This window comes from Vipera ursinii (genome assembly GCF_947247035.1).
Source record: "Vipera ursinii genome assembly, chromosome: 2".
Lineage (NCBI taxonomy): Eukaryota > Metazoa > Chordata > Lepidosauria > Squamata > Viperidae > Vipera > Vipera ursinii.
The window spans coordinates 4,725,349-4,742,810 of record NC_139513.1 but is presented as its reverse complement, the minus strand read 5'-3'; the positions used below and the strand labels follow the sequence as shown (position 1 = coordinate 4,742,810).

Below are 17,462 nucleotides of genomic sequence, written 5' to 3'. Positions count from 1 at the left end.
GATTCGGTTCCGTTCGGGATTCATTTCCCGCCGAGGGCAACTGCCGGACTAACAGCGTCGGAAGCCGGCCAAGGCGGGAGAAAAGAAGCGGGACGGCCTGGCAGGTGAGGAAGGAGATTTGATTTTATTTTACTTAAAAAATACCTATATTTAAAGAACGGCCGATTCCAGACCGCCCTTATTTTCCTAAGCAACCCAGCGCTTTTCTTCGGGACTTCGAGGCAACCCCCATCATCCCCAGCCCGCAGGGGAGGATGGGGATTGTAGCCTCATTCCCCACCCCAAGGGCGGGTCTCCCTCTTGAGTAAGCAGTGACCCGCCTCCTCCATAACGGCCGTTCCCACGACGCCTGGCCCACCAACTGAGGGGTTGGACTAGATGACCTCCGAGGTCCTTTCCAACCTTATTAACAGTATACTACAGTATACTTCGGAAGAAAAAGTCATCGTTGTGTGGGCTTTTGTCTGTCTGTGTGCGCGCGCGCACACGCGTGCGTTTGTGTTTCATTTGTGTGTTTGTGTGTTTCTGTTTTTGTGTCGGGACGGGCAATTGACCGCTGCAGCGTGCATAAATTTTTGGTGTGTGTTTTTGTCTGTGTGTTTGTTTGTACACCTCGTCAAGCCAGTGCAGAAACGTTTGCCGTTTAAACGGTTTAAACGAACGGTTTAAACGATTTAAACGGTTAGCCGTCGTGAATCCCATACAGAAATGTTCGCTGGTCGTCCGCCAAGCCCCTAAGGGAGGAGATTTTAAGGCAGTTTCCCTGGAAAAAGGGAAAAAGTCCTCCAAGTGTGGATGTGTATCATCTGACCCATCCACTGCCCAACAGAGACTCCACTTCCTCAGGGTATTATTGTTATTGTTGTTGTTGTTGTTATTATTATTATTATTATTATTATTATTATTATTATTATTATTATTATTATTATGTTGGAAGGGACCTTCGAGGTCATCTAGTCCAACCCCCTGGTAAGGCAGGAAACCCTACACCATTTAAGACAAATGGCTGTCCAGTCTCCTCTGGAAGAACAGGGTAAAACAATGGCTAATGACCCTCTTTTACCGGTCTACTACAGAGAGCGTCCTCTCGTGCTGTATTGTGGTTTGGTATGCTGCTCTGACAGCCACGGATAGGAAACTATTACAGAGGGTGGTGAGCACAGCACAAGACATTGTGGGCTGTCCCCTGACACCACTGGATGACATCGCCAGGGCTCATTGCCTTAGAAGAGTGAGGAAGATTCTCAGGGATGACTCACACCCTGGAGGGTTTCTCTTTACTCTCCTTCCGTACCAACAGGCTGAAGAACAGCTTTTATCCATGGGCTGTTAGGCTCTTGAAGGGGAAATAATTCTATAAACTTTATGTAGGATTGACTTGGTTTCAAAGTGTTCCATGTATAGGTTTGCGATGACAGGTGAGAGAGGTGATCCCAACACCTTAGACAAATCTGAACACAAACCCAAACTCTGGCTTAGATATGTAGATGACACGTTTGTAATTTGGCCACATGGGAAAGAAAAACTGGACAACTTCCTCATACATCTCAACAGCCTACACCCCAAAATACAATTTGCTATGGAAATAGAAGCTAACAACCAACTCCCCTTTCTGGACGTCCTAATCTACAAAAAACCCAATGGTTCCCTAGGACACACCATCTACCGGAAAAAAACACACACCAACAGGCTGAAAAACAGTATCCGTGGGCTGTTAGGCTTTTGAATGAGAAATAATTTTTGTGCAGAATTGACTCGGGAGCCCAGTGTGTGGCGTAGTTGGTTCACATGGTGCAGTAAGATGGAGGGTTTGTTGTCACTGTGTGTTGGGGGGGTGGGAGCACAAGGGAGACTCAGCTAATCTCAATGTACACATAGTTGTACTTTTGACAATAAAGGTTCTTTCAATATGTGCGAGCTGGAACAAATTCCTCTAGCACCATTTCCTTGAGCACAGGGTCTCCTCAGGGCTGCTTCTAAGTCCGCTGCAGTTCACCCTGTTGACTCATGACTGTAGTGCTAGGTTAGCCACCAACCATATTGTGTAGTTCGCAGATTACACAACAGTAAAAGGTAAAGGTTCCCCCGCACATGCGTGCTAGTCGTTTCCAACTCTAGGGGCCGGTGCTCATCTCCGTTTCAAAGCCGAAGAACCAGCGCTTGTCCGAGGACGTCTCCGTGGTCATGTGGCCGGCATGACTAGATGCCAAAGGCGCACGGAACGCTGTTACCTTCCCACCGTAGTGGTCCCTATTTTTCTACTTGCATTTTTACGTGCTTTTGAACTGCTAGGTTGGCAGAAGCTGGGACGAGTAACAGGCGCTCACTCTGTTACGCGGCACTCGGGATTCGACCTGCCAAACTGCCAATCTTAAGATCGACAAGCTCAGCGTCCTACCTTATTCATGATGACAAGGTGGAAGCTTACCGCAAGGAGGTTGAGGGGTTGGCGAAGTGCTGTAAGGAAAACAGCCTAGTTTTAAATACCGGAAAAATCAAAGAGATCATTGTCGATTTCAGAAAAGGCAGGCACAGCCACACTTCTCTGTGCATTAATGATTCACCTGTGAAGAGGATTACCAGCATCAAATTCCTGGGTATGCAGCTAACGAGTAGGTCCATCATTTCTACACGCCCCCCACCCCACCCATCCTGCCCCTTTGCAACACCCAAAGCTGCGCCGGCCTTGCTCCTCCTCCTCCTCCTCTCCCCCCTTCCTTAGATCAGACAGAGTTGCGAGCTAAGCCATCTTTGCGAAGTCCCTTAACTGGCAGCGGCAGCGTGCAAAAGTGATTGGGGGGGGCGGTGGTCGCTCGGAGCGGCCTCGCAACAACTATGGACGAAGCGGGCATCGCGGAGGCTGCCTTCACACAACAGGCACAACCGGGTGGTTTGCGCACAAAACGGGGCTGGAGATCATCTGAAGGGGATCGTCGCTGCGTGTTCTGGGCAGGGTCTCTCTAGGAGCCCCCTCCGCTCCGCCACGTCTGGAAGGGCTGGAAAGCGAAAGGCGCCGTTTTCTCTTTTTCCTCCAGGATCCGCATTTGGGAAGTGGCGGAGAAGTCCGGCGGAGCCGCAAAGCCGTGGATGGCTGGAGGGCGATGTGGCTGCGCTGGGGGCCTTGGTGCGGGGGGGGGGCTGCTGCGGTGAGTTAACCGGTGGGGGAGAAGCACGAAAGGGAAGAGGGGCGCTTATTCGGGGTTGGGTCTCTCCCCCCTTTCTCCCTCCCCCCCTCCCCAGCTCATTGCCCAGAAGGAAACGCCTTAACCAGGGATACCATTAATCAGCGGAAAGGCTTCAGAGGTTGTGGGGGCTCCATTGGCACTGGAGCTTTTTTAGGAAGAGGTTGGATTTGTCCCAAATGGTAGAGGGTCTCCTGCTTGATCAGAGGGTTGGACTAGTCTAGAGCGGATCGCCACGCATGGGGGGGGGCGCGTCCGGCTAGGACTCCGCTCGCGCCCCCTTCCTGGGGGTGGAAGAGAGAAAGGGAGCGGCGGAGTTTCGCGGACGCGCAGGCTTTGCAGCGGGGGGGGGGGGCGGGTAGGCTCAGGGAGCGAAGCGTGGGAAAAAAGGGGCGGGGCTTCACTTGGCACACCTCGGATGACTTCTCTCTATTTCATTGCTACTCCGCTCCCCCTCTGCCCCCACCCCTTCCTTACATCTGACTGAGAAGCCCATAACTGGCGGCGACAGCAACGGCGTGCAAAAGTGATGGTTGGGGGGGACTCTAGGCAATTTGGGGCCATGGCATACAGAAGTGTGTGGGGGGGGAGAAGGAGTGGGGGCACCTGGAAAGCAGCAGAGGCTTTTGAGGTTTTAATAATGATAATGATGATGATGATAATTGCACGACATCCGGCGCCACCCTCCCTGCCATCAGCCCGGCGTCCCCCCCCCCCAACCGCCGGTGATCATTTCTGCACGGTGCAGCGTCCAGTTGCCCCCCCCCGTCCTCAAAAACCTGATCACTTCTGGACGCCGGCCCTGCCCCATCCAGTTGCCCACCAGGCTCCCCGCCCCCCCATCACTTCTGCACGCCGCCCCGCCATCCCCGGCAGCTGCCCTGCGCAACCCCCCACCCCCACCCCACTGAAATTGCTTCTGTACGCCACCCCTGCCAGTTGCTTGGCTCGCCGCCCTGACAGCCCCCCCATCGCGCTTACCCCCACCCCCCAGCCTCACGGCTGCCACCAACTCCCTTTGGTTGTTTTTTTTGTATATATTTTATTGGTATTTTTTAACATAACATAAGTCATTCAGTAATTTCAGTAATTTGTAAACAGTATGTTGTCTGGGTAGCATTTATAAGACAATCTTTAACAACGGATTTCTGTGATCTATTTTCCATATGTTAATTTCAGTTGATTTCCCCTTTCCACGAGGAATCTTTCTTTGCAAAACATCAGATCAAAACAAGTCTCATTATTTTGATAAACAGTTAAGTGTATAGTTTTCCCAATAATCCTATTTGTCATTTTAGTTGCCTTACCGTAAACCCTGTAATTTGTAAACAGTATGTTGTCTGGGTAGCATTTATAAGACAATATCTATAATCTATAGAAGAATGGACTTTGAAAGTTTCGAACTTGGCAGAAATGGCCAAAATCTCGGCATATGTGAAAGATCACTCGCAACAGAGATATATAGTGGAATGGAGAAGATGGATTGATTATATTCGGAACAAATATGGGACTACAAAGTATCGTTTATTTTTCGAATAGTTATTAGTTATTATAATTAGAGGATATATTACTTATTTTTTCTATGGCTAAGGAGAGTTAAAGTGCGATAGGATTTAAAGAGTAATTATAGTAATTAGAATATTTTAGAGTAATATTGTATGAGAAAATACCCTGTATTCGGCTCTAGGAAGTCGGGGGTGGGGGGGTGGGGGGTGTTGGGAAGGGAGGGAAGGGGAGGGGGAGGGGGGGTGGGGGAGTTGGGGTATATGTTCTAAAAATGTATTTTAAAACTTTTCAATAACAAGTATCTATAATCTACACTCCATATGTTAATTTCATTTGATTTCCCCTTGCCCCAAAGTATCTTTCTTTGCAAAACATTAGATTAAAACAATTCTCATTATTTTGATAAACAATTAAATGTACAGTTTTTCCAATAATCCTATTTGTCATTTTCGTTGCCTTACCGTAAATCCTGTTACCGTGCTTATTTCAGCTTATTTCTCCCCCCCCAAATTCTAAATATTCTTACTAGTGACAATTTTCTCAACAATTAACTACATTTACATTGGTGGATTTAATTCTATTTTTTCCATGTAAGCACTCTCATACTTTTATATTTCTTAATAAGTAAAAAAGTAGAAAGAGAGGAGAGAGAGAAAAAAAGACAAAAGAAAAAAAGAGAGAAAAAGGCAAAAGCACGGAGATACAAAAATATAACATAGGACTTAAAATATGTATCCCTCCTAATTTAATATACATTTATTCCCTCAATTTCTTATTCTGTTTGACCGCAGCTGAGAATGCATTTAATCTATTTAAACTTTAAGCATTCCATTCAGTAGATCTGATCATCTAATCCTTTAACGCTCATTCAAAACACATTTTTATGCTTTTCTTATCGTCACATTTAAACAACTGAAACGTTTGCTTCGTTTAAATAATTTCAACTTTTTTTTTACAGAAAGGAAAAAGAAAAAAAACCATATTGTATTAATTAAAAAAATCATCCCTCTACAGCAAGATTAAAACGGGCTATCAGAAATAGACTGAAATAACTCTATTTGATGATCCATATCATGACAGCAGCAAGAACGTCGTTCGCCCAGAATTGGGAAAGGAGTGAAATACCGGAGGAAAGCGAGGCGATAAATCAAATTTGGGCCTGCGCAGAAAAGAACAAATTGACCCTGGAAATCAAGAATAAAGACCAATCAGGCTATTATAAAATCTGGAATAAGTTCTACTTTTGGTGGGAACAAAAGGAAGGTCTCCATTTGAGTACATGGATTGGTTGATTGCTTTAAATATGGTATAATTGTATATAACTGATGTGTATATTGTGTGTATACAAATATGTAAATCTCAAAAACAATGTAAGACAAGAAGGTATGTCAGTCCGTTCACATCGTGTCCAATGTTTTAAACAATAAAATTTGAAAAAAGAGAAATAATTAGATTGAAATAGATGGATAGGGCGCCCTCCCCAACCAGGCAAAGCCTCTGGAACTCGCTGCCACGGGAAAAACAGGCGGCCGGTCTCAGGTTTCCCCACCCCGCCCCCGCCGGCCCCTTACCTGCCCACCCTCCCCAGAGCACCAGGAGGGCCGCCGCGGACCAAAGCTCCATCCGGGCCCTCGGAAGCCCCGGCCGGATCCAGAGGCCAGACGGGCAGCCCCGATCAGCTGGCGGCGAAGGAGAAAGTCAGCCAAGGGCGCCGGAGGGGCTGAGCGCTGGGAAGGGAAAGGGGCGCGGAGGTCATCCGCGGGGGGGGCGGGGGGGTCCCAGCGCCGAAGCTCCCTTTGGGGAGAAGGGAAGGAGACCCCCGAGAGAGCCAGGAAAGGGAAGGAGCCGGAGCGAAAGGAGGTTCGGGGCAAAGATCCGCCCAGCCCCGAGAGCGCAGAGGAACATAGGGTAGTATACTGTTAGTAAGGTGGGAAAGGACCTCGGAGGTCATCTAGTCCAACCCCTCAGTTGGTGGGCCAGGCGTCGTGGGAACGGCCTTTGTGGAGGAGGCGGGTCAGCTCAGTGCCCCTGCTTACTCAAGAGAGAGCCCCGCCCTTGGGGTGGGGGATGTTGGGATGTTGGATTACAATCCCCATCCTCCCCTGCGGCCTGGGGATGATGGGGGTTGCCTCGAAGTCCCGAAGAAAAGCGCTGGATTGCTTAGGAAACTAAGGGCGGTCGGGAATCGGCCGTTCTTTAAATCTAGGTATTTTTTATATATAGGAAATGAATCCCGAACGGAACCGAATCGGGCGCTTTGGGCCTTTGGATCGCTGCCGATCCTCAGCCTGAAGGGCCAGCCCTTCCCATCGCGGGCTCTGGGGCCCTCGGGAGAGGCTTGGTGAGTCTTGCCAGGGGGGAGAAGGGGGGGAGAAGCAGGGAGGGAGGGAGGGAGGGAAGGAGGGGGCGCTGTGCTGGAGCTGCCTCTCCCCCCCCCCCCCCAAAAAAAAGCCTCGTTGGCAAAAGAAAAACGGCTTCCTTCCCCTCGCGCTTCCCGGAGCTTCCTCGAAGTTTCGGCGTTTCTGATTTGGAGTGAAAGTGAAAGTGAACAGGAGAACGTTCAGAGCTCTGCCCGCCTCCCCTCCCCCTCCTCTTCCCCCCCGCCCATTCCTGTCCGGACAGAGACTAAGCCTCTCTCCGGTCAGCTCTGTGTGGATGGTGCCACTTCCAAAAGTCCATTCTGGGCTTGGAGAACAAAAAAAATAGCTACCGGTTCTGCCGAAGTGGTGGGAACCGGCTGAATCCCGCCGCCGTCTGGTGCCCCTTTCCATTGCAGTGAACTTCTACGAAGCTGCTAAACTGGGCTCTTCTCAGAGGTTCTGGAGATGAACACCTGCGCTGTCTCTCCAACCGTTGCCCTTTCATCGCTCTTTAGGAGCCTCTCTTGGCGGTTTCCGGCTGTGAGGTTGGCGCAGCACCAACAGATGTGAGATTGTGCTGCTGGTGTGTAACTCAGGGGGAAAGAATTACAGTGACCCGGAGAGTGCATGAAGCAAAGGACACAAAGACGCCCCCTCCCCCATCTCCCCCATTGCTGGAAAGTAATGTTCTTGGAGGCTTCTTGGTAGTTGAGTGTTAGCTTGTCTGTATTGGTAATTGCTAGATTGGGAGGTTGTTTCCTTGATTGTGGTTATTGTGTTATTCTTGATGTTAATTTTTGCTCATTATAGGTGTTGGTTGCTGCTTAAGAGATGTTTTGGTATTCTTGTTTCCTTTTGGGTTTTTGGAATGTAGACGTTGTTTATCTCTGTGTGCCTGTGGATGGCCACTTTGTCAGAGTGGCAGGTCTCCAGGAATTCTCTGGCATTTTTTTTGGATTTGGCTTGATCTAAGGATGCTCACAGTTTCCCAGTTGAAGGTCCGGTTAAGTCTATCCATTTCTTGTGAAATGAAGGAGTTTTCATCATGTCTTCTGACTGCTAGTTTGTGATCATGGATGCATTTCCCTGGTCTCCTTCCTGCTTCTCCTGTGAACGGCTGCTGAAGTAGATAACTCTGTTTTTTCCTTCTGCACGATGAGAGAAAAAATGAGGGAAATGAACACCTCCTTTTGCATGGGGCGGGGTGTGTTTCTTCTCCCCTTGGCTCTTGTCCCCCCACTGGAAGCTCATCAGGCATGAGGAGAAGCAGTCAAAGAGGAAGGGAGGATTGCAAGCCCTCCACAGCACAAAGAGCTGCTGGTGCCCCCCCCACTTCTCCCCCAGGGTTCCCCTCTGCCTCCAGCTCATCCTGGCCAAGAAGCCTTTTTTCCCTGGATAGCCCCAGCTGCCCTTCTCCTTCTCCCCCTCCCCTCCAGTCATTCCTGGAAAGAAATTCTCCATTTCCCCAGGTGCCCCAATTCCTGCTCTGGGCCCCTTCCCCATTTCTCTCTCCTGCCTCGGAGCTGATGGGCCAGAGAGGCTGAGCGGAGCAGGATCCTCCCCTGCAGAGCAACCCATCCGAGAAAGCCCCGCATCCCCACCTGACTCCTTTGGAAACACTCTGAGGATTAATTCCCCACCTCCAACAATCCTCCTGGTCTTCTCAGATATGCCCAAAGCCCAGAGCGTTGTGCCTTAAATAGCAATAATCGGCGACAATCACACTCACCTCTGATGTTTGCGGAGACAACAGCGATTGCATCTCATCTTCTACATCCTGCGCAGAGAAAGAAGGAATGTTTTCTAAAGGAGTCAGATCATGGCAAATTATCACTTCCTGATAGAGATTATTTCTGCATCTCTTCCATCGACCTGACAGATGGCAAAGAAAGAAGACAGTTTGTTTATTTGAGGGGGCAGCAACTCCGGCCTCAGATGGAGAAGGATTTATTCTGAAGACCTCCATAAGGATCTCACATACTCTGGACTCAGAAGTTCTTAATTCAGCTGTCACAGCTTTTCTGACCTAATCTTAAACTAGCCAGATCTAAGGACCAGCAACTTTTGGCTGATCTTGAAAGGCTAAACTGAGAATCGCCATCCAATCGGAAGAGAAGGCCCATCCTGGAAGAAGGAAGGGGCAAAGCACTTCCAAATCCTGGCTGAGAAAATCACAAGGAAGTGCTGAGATGCAATTGGTGAGACTCAATGGAGGAGACGTGTCCTGCCTCCTTCCTCCCTCTTGTGTCTCTTGCTCTGAGTAGGAGCAGAAGGAGCAGCGGGAGCTTCTCCCCCTGGGCCTGCCTGCCTCCTCTTGCCTGTCCCCAGGTGTGATTGCAAGCAGGGGGGCAGAGGGCATGGGCCCCTCCCTCCATGGACCTCCCCTCCCATCAGAGCTTCCCTTTGCCAGGAGACATGGCAAATAGACCTCCTTTGGGGACAGGATTATGGGATTTCCAGCACTTCCCAGACCCTTTAAGGGACTTTTCCTGGACTCCTGAGCTGCTGATATCTGCTCCTCTGAAGAAAGTCCATTCAGGCCAAAGAGTTTTCCTCCCAGACAAGAGATTTGCAGGGAATGGGAAAGTGGCTGCACATCTTCTTCCTTCCTTCCTGATCCATGTTCAAAACGCTGTTTGTGGGGGAGGGTCTTGTGGGGGCTCCTGGCTGCAACTCTTTCCCATCCACACCAGCTCAGCTAACCCAGAAAGACACAGGAGGGTGTGTTTGTTTCACTTACAGATCAGGAAGAAAATTCCAAGTCCCAAGACTGAGGCAGCCACAATCGCCATAGAAATCCACCACCCTGTGGATAAAGGAGGAGAAAGATGGTTTTGATTAGGCAGAGGATGAGTTCCTGAAGATGCTGAACCGTGGAAGCGCTTCCCAACTTGCATTGGCCTTCAAGAAGTGCCCCCCACCTGAATGAAGCCCCCACTCCCAGGCTGCAGAGGGAAGAGCCAATGGCCTCGAAGGGCACAACCAATCAGGAAGAGCCACAACCAATTATGCATCATATTATCTCCTGTATTATCATGTCTCAATTCTTCATACTTTTGCTGTAAAGTTACTACTTCCAACTCCCCTGATAGGAATCACTTCTCTTGTGTTGCTCAGTGTAGGACTATATTCCCTGCTCTCCACCTGGAAACATGGGGCAGAAAAAAATTACTGCCCCCCTACACACAGACACACAGACAGACACACAGACAGACACACAGACACACACACACACACACACACACACACACACACGGTTTCAAACATTGGTGAAAAATCTACATATTATAATCCCATCCGCCTCTCACCTGTTTCCTCCTTCCAGCCCAAGACCAGGGGCTCCTGCAAGCCCTGGTGCTCCAGGTGACACCGGAAATGGTCCCTCTGCTTGGGGTCGATCTCAATGCCAAGCGAGAAATAATAGGTCCCATCCAAGTTGGGGGCCACATTCCTAGGGAGGGTCTCGTACTGGCATATCTCTCTGTCCCTCATCCAGGTGGCCTGGATCTCCCTGGGGTAGAAGCCAAAGGCCTGGCAGTTGAGGACCTCCAGGCTGTCATTCACCTCCTTGCGAGTCACCTTCCCCACTGGGGGCTCTGCAGAAACAGCAACAACACCAGAGTTCCCAGGATTTCGAGAGTTTCTGGCAAGGTGATTTGAACAGCAAGAGAAATCAGGAACAGACTGATTTTTTTCCTTCTGACCCAAAATACAGGACATTTCTTTTCTTCTGCTTTGCAAGGTTTTCTCAGAAAAACAGAACAAGGCCTTTGGCATTAATTTCTTGCTCAGTTAGTTTCTTTTTCATTGAAGTCCTTATTTTGGGAGGGGGGCATTGAAGATTATTTTGCTTCTGATATTTCCTGACCCTTTTTCTGTCAACAGCTTAAAAGGTAGCTTGATTCTTTTAAGTTAATGTAGGGAGGGGGGAGCCTAAAGAAACACACTCAATGGAGACCCCCTTTGCCACTCACCGATCCTCTGCGGAGCCTCCTTCCTGTAGGACTGATATATTTCCAGCCACTCAATGCAGGTCTGCTCCAGGAAGCCTTTCATTCCATTAGACCATCTTCCTTCCTTCTTCCACTTCTCCTTGGCCTTCTCCTCATGGGGCTCAGATGCCACCCAGCTGAGGTTCTCCTTGTCGAAGCTGGTGAAGTCCATCCCATCATAGCCGTAGCGCAAAAACCCTCCTTTGCTCCCGTCTTCCATGAGTTCGCAGCCCAAAATCGCCTGCCAGGTGTGAAGCCCTGAAGGAGACCCAGAGAGGGGTGGGTGAGAAGGGGCCAGGATTCCTCTCCAAGGCGTCATTGTAGCCTCCCTCCCCTTCCTCCTAGGGAGAGAAACCCGATTTCTCCTTCTCTTCCTCAACCCACCAGGAAAGAACTTCTACTGCCATTAACCTTTTTTTGCTGAATTTCTAGGTAAGGGATAAAATTGAGGGGGGGGGAATTCAAGAAAGAAAATCTTGCTATTTTGCCCCCCCCACAGGAACTGCTGGCCAAAGGTGATACTGCCCCTGCTCACCTCCAGCAGGGTGACCCAGTTTTGATAACTTCTGCAGGTCAGGCCTGAAGACCCACTCAGGGGCCAGAAACATCTCCTTGTCCGTGTCCTCCATCCAGGGCACCAGAGGCTCCATCTTCCCCTTGAGGCTGTCAAAGCGAGCGATGGGCTGGTCATCCAGGTAGGCCCTAATGGGGAACTGGGACAGTCCCTGGCTGGGCTCTGGCAGACGCAGGTAGAAGTAGCACAGGGAGTGTGTGGGAGAGCCTGGAGAGGGAGGAGGGAGCAGGGGGGAATTAGAGGGGGGGTCTTCATTGCAATTCCATCCCCTCCAACCTTTTATTGTCACCCAGCACCCCCCCAACAGGTGGGCCACCCTCTTCCTGCCCTGTTTGGGAAGATTCTTTCTTTTAAACCGAAGGAAGAAGCCCCAGCATCCATCGGCTGACCTTAAAAACAGCTGGGCGGACCCACATCTGGTTAAGTTCCCCCCACAGCTCCTCTGGGCCCTCAGGATCCCCAGCCAGCTGCTTCTGTGCCTGACTGAGGTCAGAACCTCCCTTGCCAACCACAGGCAGTGCCAGTCAGTCACTCAGTCGGGCACAGGGGAGGATCGACCTGGAGCTTCCTTGTTCGACCTGGTTGCTCAACAGCGAGATGCCTCTAAGGGGTTTCCCAAAAGTGGCTTGGCTTGCAACTCCGGCACTTCTAAGGAAAGGGGAGAGGGAGGGGCAGCGAGGCCGCCACGGCTTCTGGCAGGGCGGGGGGATGGCGGGGGGATATACCGCGCAGCCAAACTGCCTCTTAATGCCCCCCCCCCGTTCGCAACGCCAAAAGCCGTCCCGGCCTTGCTCCTTTTCCCTTCGAGCTGCCTCCGTTATTAGACAAGCCCCTTTGGCGAAGTCTCCTTCCACGCGAAATGAATGAAGGTGCCATTTCGCCTCCTGGCTGGGAAAATGAAAAAACAAAATAAAATAAAACCAAGGCTGCCAACTCTTCTCCCAAGAGCCCCTCCCTTCTCTTTGCCCCTCCTGCCCGCCCCCCAACTCTCCTGACGCAACTTCTTTCCCCATTGCCCTCGGCTGCCCCCGCACCTCCCGGGGAGGAAGGCCGGGAAAGGAGCTCAGAGGAGGAGAGACCCAGCCCGGGACGCGGCTCTCCCCCTCCCCTTTCTGCTTCCTCCCCTCCCACTCCCAGGTGCCCCCCCAGAACTCACCGCAGCCGCCCCCCCGCAAGGCGCCGCTCCCAGGAGCAAGAGGGGCGCCCGGGACCCCCGCATCCCACGCCCGATACCCCCGCCCCTCCACCTGGCACCGGAGCTGTTTCCTTTTGTAAGGCTAAATCATTCAAAATTCAAATTCAAATGATTTATTGGGGTTCATTGAAATCTTGACTTACAAATACGTTCAGGGGACTGGAGCCTAAAACATATAAGGAAGGGTTGCTGGAATTGGGTATGTCTAGTTTAATGAAGAGAAGGACGAGGGGGGACACGATAGCAGTGTTCCAATATCTCAGGGGCTGCCACAAAGAAGAGGGAGTCAAACTATTCTCCAAAGCACCCGAAGGCAGGACAAGAAGCAACGGATGGAAACTAGTCAAGGAGAGAAGCAACCTGGAACTAAGGAGAAACTTCCTGACAGTTAGAACAACTAACCAGTGGAACAACCTGCCTCCAGAGGTGGTGAATGCTCCAACATTGGAAGTTTTTAAGAAGAGACTGGACAGCCATTTGCCTGAAATGGTATAGGGTTTCCTGCCTGAGCAAGGGGTTGGACTAGATGACCTCCAAGGTCCCTTCCAACTTTATATTATTATTATTATTATTATTATTATTATTATTATTATTATTATTATTATTATTAAAGCCCCGCCCCTTTTGTCCCCCGCTTTTCTCCCCGCCCCTGCTCCCTGAGCCTCCAGGGCTGAACGCCTTGTTTCAAAACACACAGACGCACACACCCACACACTGGCTGCAAAGTCTGCGTCTTCCTAACCCCTCCCTCCCCTTCCCTTTGCCCCTTCCCCATCCCCTGCCCTCCCCCCTCCCATTCTCTTTCCCCTCTTAGAGTCTTCTGTTCTTTCCTTTTCCTCTCTGGGACATTCACTGTCGCAAAGCCACAATCTCCAGGAAAGGCTCGCCTGGGGCAACCCCCCCCCCGAAGGTCTTGGGGGGTTGGGGGGGCTGAACCCAGTCTGGCCCGGGCTCACCAAGAGGCTTAGCTGCTTCTCCTTACATTACAGATCCTCTCTATAACACAGTCTCTACAATAAGTGATAGAGTCTATGTGACCAAAGGCTCAGGGAGCGGGAGAGACTGAGAATCAAAGAATGTTTGTGTGGATGTAATACTGTAACCGCTGGGCACAACAAAAAAGGTAAACCATCTCAGGAATAGAATAATTGTGGCTTATTGTGCGGAGGTGAGACTTTTGAGAAAGAGAAGCTGGAAAAACAGTTCTTGGGCTGGAAAATCCACAAAAGCTTAGACTGCCAGGCAGGGTTCTTCCTGGGGCTACCCCTGGAGACTGTCTAGAGGTGCCCAGAAAGACTTATCCTCCCCTATTTTCCTAGAAGTACTGGGGGGAGGGGAAATGGCAGGTGTGCCCGTAAGGGAGGAGATCTTAAGGCAGAGGTTGCCTGGACTTTGGGAAGAAAAAGTCCTCCAAGTGTGGTTGTGTGTGTGTGTGATTGCCTTCTAAAGGACCCAGATTGTTGAGGACCCAGATTGTTGGGGGCAATAAGCTGACTTTGTAATAATGCCGCTTGGGGTGTGTGTGAAAACCCTAATAAGCAGGCATATACATAGAATGAAGGCTACTGCTAAGCTTGTAAGCCGCCCTGAGTCTTCGGAGAAGGGCGGGATATAAATGGAATTAAAATAAATAAATAAATAAATAAATAAATAAATAAATCCCTTCACAGCACAGCTCTAAATGGGGCAGAGCTTCTCCCTAGAGGCCCGGCTCTTTCCCCAAGCTCACCATCAGAAGAAAGCCACTGGGCTAAGCATCTCTTGATAAAAGCATTTCTGCCCATTTGTCCCTACAACAACCCTGTGAGGTAGGCTGAGCTGAGAAATGGGTTTCTAGGGATAAGGGGGATCTTTAGGCTGGGTGTGTCCCAGGCCATGTAGCAAGTGAACCTGAACCAGATCAGGCTTGTCTCCTGCTTGAAGAGTCAGATTGTGGAGGAGGAGGAGGAGAAACACGAGAGGCAGAGTTGGTTCTTTTCTCAAAATTGTTTTGGCACCTGGTTCTGCTGGGTGTCAGTGCTGCCAAAATCAGAAGTTCTTGTTTGACAACAGATGGAAATGCAGTCATTTTTCTTTCGCTTTTAGAGCTAATTGATGCTGGGAGGACAAGCACGTCTCATCTTGTTATTCTTATCTTATCTCCTAACTATGGTGATTGTCACATGTCCAGCTATGTTTTGGGTTTTCATATCTGCTTCTTCTGTGTGCGCATGTCCAGAAGAAAAATTTCACTTTACTTTTCTTTACTCTTCTGCTCTCTCTGATGTAAGATGTAGTCAGTTAAGAGTTTCTTTTATTTCCTAATTAAAGTATTTTTCTACAGTTAGAATATGCTTCGAGTTTTCTTTGATCTTCCTCGACCTCTGACGGGGGACGTTGTTGATTTTCGCCCTGACATGGATGATAGGATTGCCCTGTTCACCGCCCTGAGTCCTTCGGGAAAAGGGCGGTATACAAATTAAATAAATAAATAAATAAATAAATAAATAAATAAATAGTCCAGTTACTAATAACACGACAGGACACGACACCTAATATTCGGGGTGGGGGCGTGGGCTAACACAAAGAAGAGGGAGGCAAGGTATTCTCCAAACAAAGCGCCTGAAAGCAGGACAAGAAGCAACGGATGGAAACTAACCAAGGAGAGAAGCAACCTAGAGCTAAGGAGAAACTTCCCGACAGTGAGGACAATTAGCCAGGGGAACAAGCTGCCTCCAGAGGTGGTGAATGCTCCAACACTGGAAGAGACTGGGCAGCCATTTGTCTGAAATGGTTCAGGGTTTCCTGCCTGAGCAGGGAGTTGGACTAGAAGACTTGAAATGTCCCTTCCAACATCATCATCGTTATTATTATTATTATTATTATTATTATTATTATTATTATTATTATTATTATCATTATTATTATTATTATTATTATTATTATTATTATTATTATTAATTATTATTATTATTATTCACCATCATCATCATAATCAACAACAAAAATAATAATATTCCCCCCTCCCCTTCTGCTCACTCCCTCCGGGTCGCGACTCCCCCCAAAAACTCACCGCAGCCGCCCCCGATCAAGGAGGCCCCCAGCACGGCTCCCAGGAGCAAGAGGGGCGCCCGGGACAGCCGCATCGCCCCCCAGCCCTCCGCGTCTGCAGCCGAAGACCAAAGACCGCGTCCTCCGGCGAAGCAGCCAAAGTCAGGGAAGGAAAAGCCCCGCCCATTTTGCCCCGCCCACTCCGTTCCTTCTGCCCCACCCGCCCCACCCACCCCCGCCCCATCTCCCCCACCGCCGCCGCCCTCGCTTCTGCCCCACCGCCCCTTGGCGCTCCAGAGAGCCGAGAACTCCCGGGGTGAAATTCTCCGCTCCGTCGGCCGGTTCTCACCCAGCCTTGGGGTCCTCGAGTGAAGAGGGGAAACCGGGCCGCTCCCTTCGCTCCCTTTCGACCTCCAGGAACCCCCACCCCCACCCCCCATCGCAGAACCCACTCAGCCAAGCCCCACCATAGCAGCCTTCCTTATAAAGAGCATTTCTTTCCCTTTGTCCACAGGACGACCCTGCGAGGTAGGCTGATCTGAGAAATGAGGTTCTAGGGCTGAGGGTGAACTTCAGCCTGGGTCTGTCCCGGGCCATGCCTGGTCTGTGCCTGGAACCGGGTTTGTCTCCTGCTTGGAGACGGAGATTCTGGAGGAGGAGAAACGCGCAGGTAGACTTGGATCCCTCTCCAACTTCTGGGAAGGAAAACAAAAATTCTTGGCACCTGAACAGGATTGTTACCGAAGGCAATGAAAAGTCTGCAAAGGTTGACATGATAGCAGCGTTTCAATATCTCAGGGGCTGCCCCAAAGAAGAGGGAGTCAAGCTATTCTCCAAAGCACCTGAAAGCAGGACAAGAAGCAACGGATGGAAACTCGTCAAGGAGAGAAGCAACCTAGAACTAAGGAGAAACTTCCTAACAGTGAGAACAATCAACCAGTGGAACGGCTTGCCTTCAGAGGTGGTGAATGCTCCAACAATGGAGGTTTTTAAGGAGAGAGTGGACAGCCATTTGCCTGTAATGGTATAGGGTTTCCTGCCTGAGCAGGGGGTTGGACTAGATGACCTCCAAGGTCCCTTCCAACTTTATTATTATTATTATTATTATTATTATTATTATTATTATTATTATTATTATTATTATTATTATTATTATTATTATTATCTTATTGCATTCTTTTACCAGATGACAAATTGGTTCTTGGGTGTGTCTAGAGGTGTGCAGGTAAGCATTATTGTGAAACAACATCACACTGGAAGACAACAGGCTCTCATGCTTGTTGTGGATGGCTCCTCTGAGTTTTCTTAACGTTTCACCATAGACTTCTGAACTGATGGTCGAAATCAAGCTTCATGAACCCAAGAACTTTTGAGGCTCTTCCATTGGGAGGTTATTGATCACTGCCCACCCCCACCTGCCCAGATTTGGCGCCAAGCGACTATGACTAAGGAAATTCAAACCTTGTAGATGTTATGACAAGGGCCTCAGTTTGAATGGCAATTATGTCAAAACGTTATGTCATCTTGTTGTTTTCTAACGTCTATAATAAAAATTCTATATCCGCGAGGATCCCACAGCAGGAGGTGAGAAGCATCTGCCAATTTGAGGCAAGGAACAGATCC

At 49.6% G+C, this 17,462-nt stretch overlaps 2 protein-coding genes across 2 annotated transcripts in view; one reads left to right on the top strand and one right to left on the bottom strand.

Annotated features, from left to right (window-relative positions):
- Window positions 1-17,462, top strand: part of LOC310635918 (zinc-alpha-2-glycoprotein-like) — a 203,616-nt gene that overhangs the window by 8,840 nt on the left and 177,314 nt on the right. The gene's annotated exons all lie outside the window — the stretch shown is intronic.
- LOC310635933 (major histocompatibility complex class I-related gene protein-like) lies at window positions 10,093-15,967 on the bottom strand. Its single transcript, XM_083355327.1, has 5 exons — window positions 15,862-15,967; window positions 11,576-11,821; window positions 11,023-11,298; window positions 10,294-10,644; window positions 10,093-10,227 (listed from the first exon to the last, which is right to left on the bottom strand). The coding sequence occupies exons 1-4, from the start codon at window positions 15,932-15,934 to the stop codon at window positions 10,334-10,336; spliced, it is 906 nt and encodes a 301-aa protein (XP_083211453.1). The 5' UTR covers window positions 15,935-15,967; the 3' UTR covers window positions 10,093-10,227; window positions 10,294-10,333.

Excerpts from the sequence above, each read along its gene's own strand:
- LOC310635933 (XM_083355327.1), bottom strand. The coding sequence starts at position 15,934 with ATGCGGCTGTCCCGGGCGCCCCTCTTGCTCCTGGGAGCCGTGCTGGGG. Across the intron at positions 11,822-15,861 it reads CTTGATCGGGGGCGGCTGCG|GCTCTCCCACACACTCCCTG; the intron begins GTGAGTTTTTGG and ends CTCCCTCTCCAG. Across the intron at positions 11,299-11,575 it reads ACTGGGTCACCCTGCTGGAG|GGCTTCACACCTGGCAGGCG; the intron begins GTGAGCAGGGGC and ends GGTCTCCTTCAG.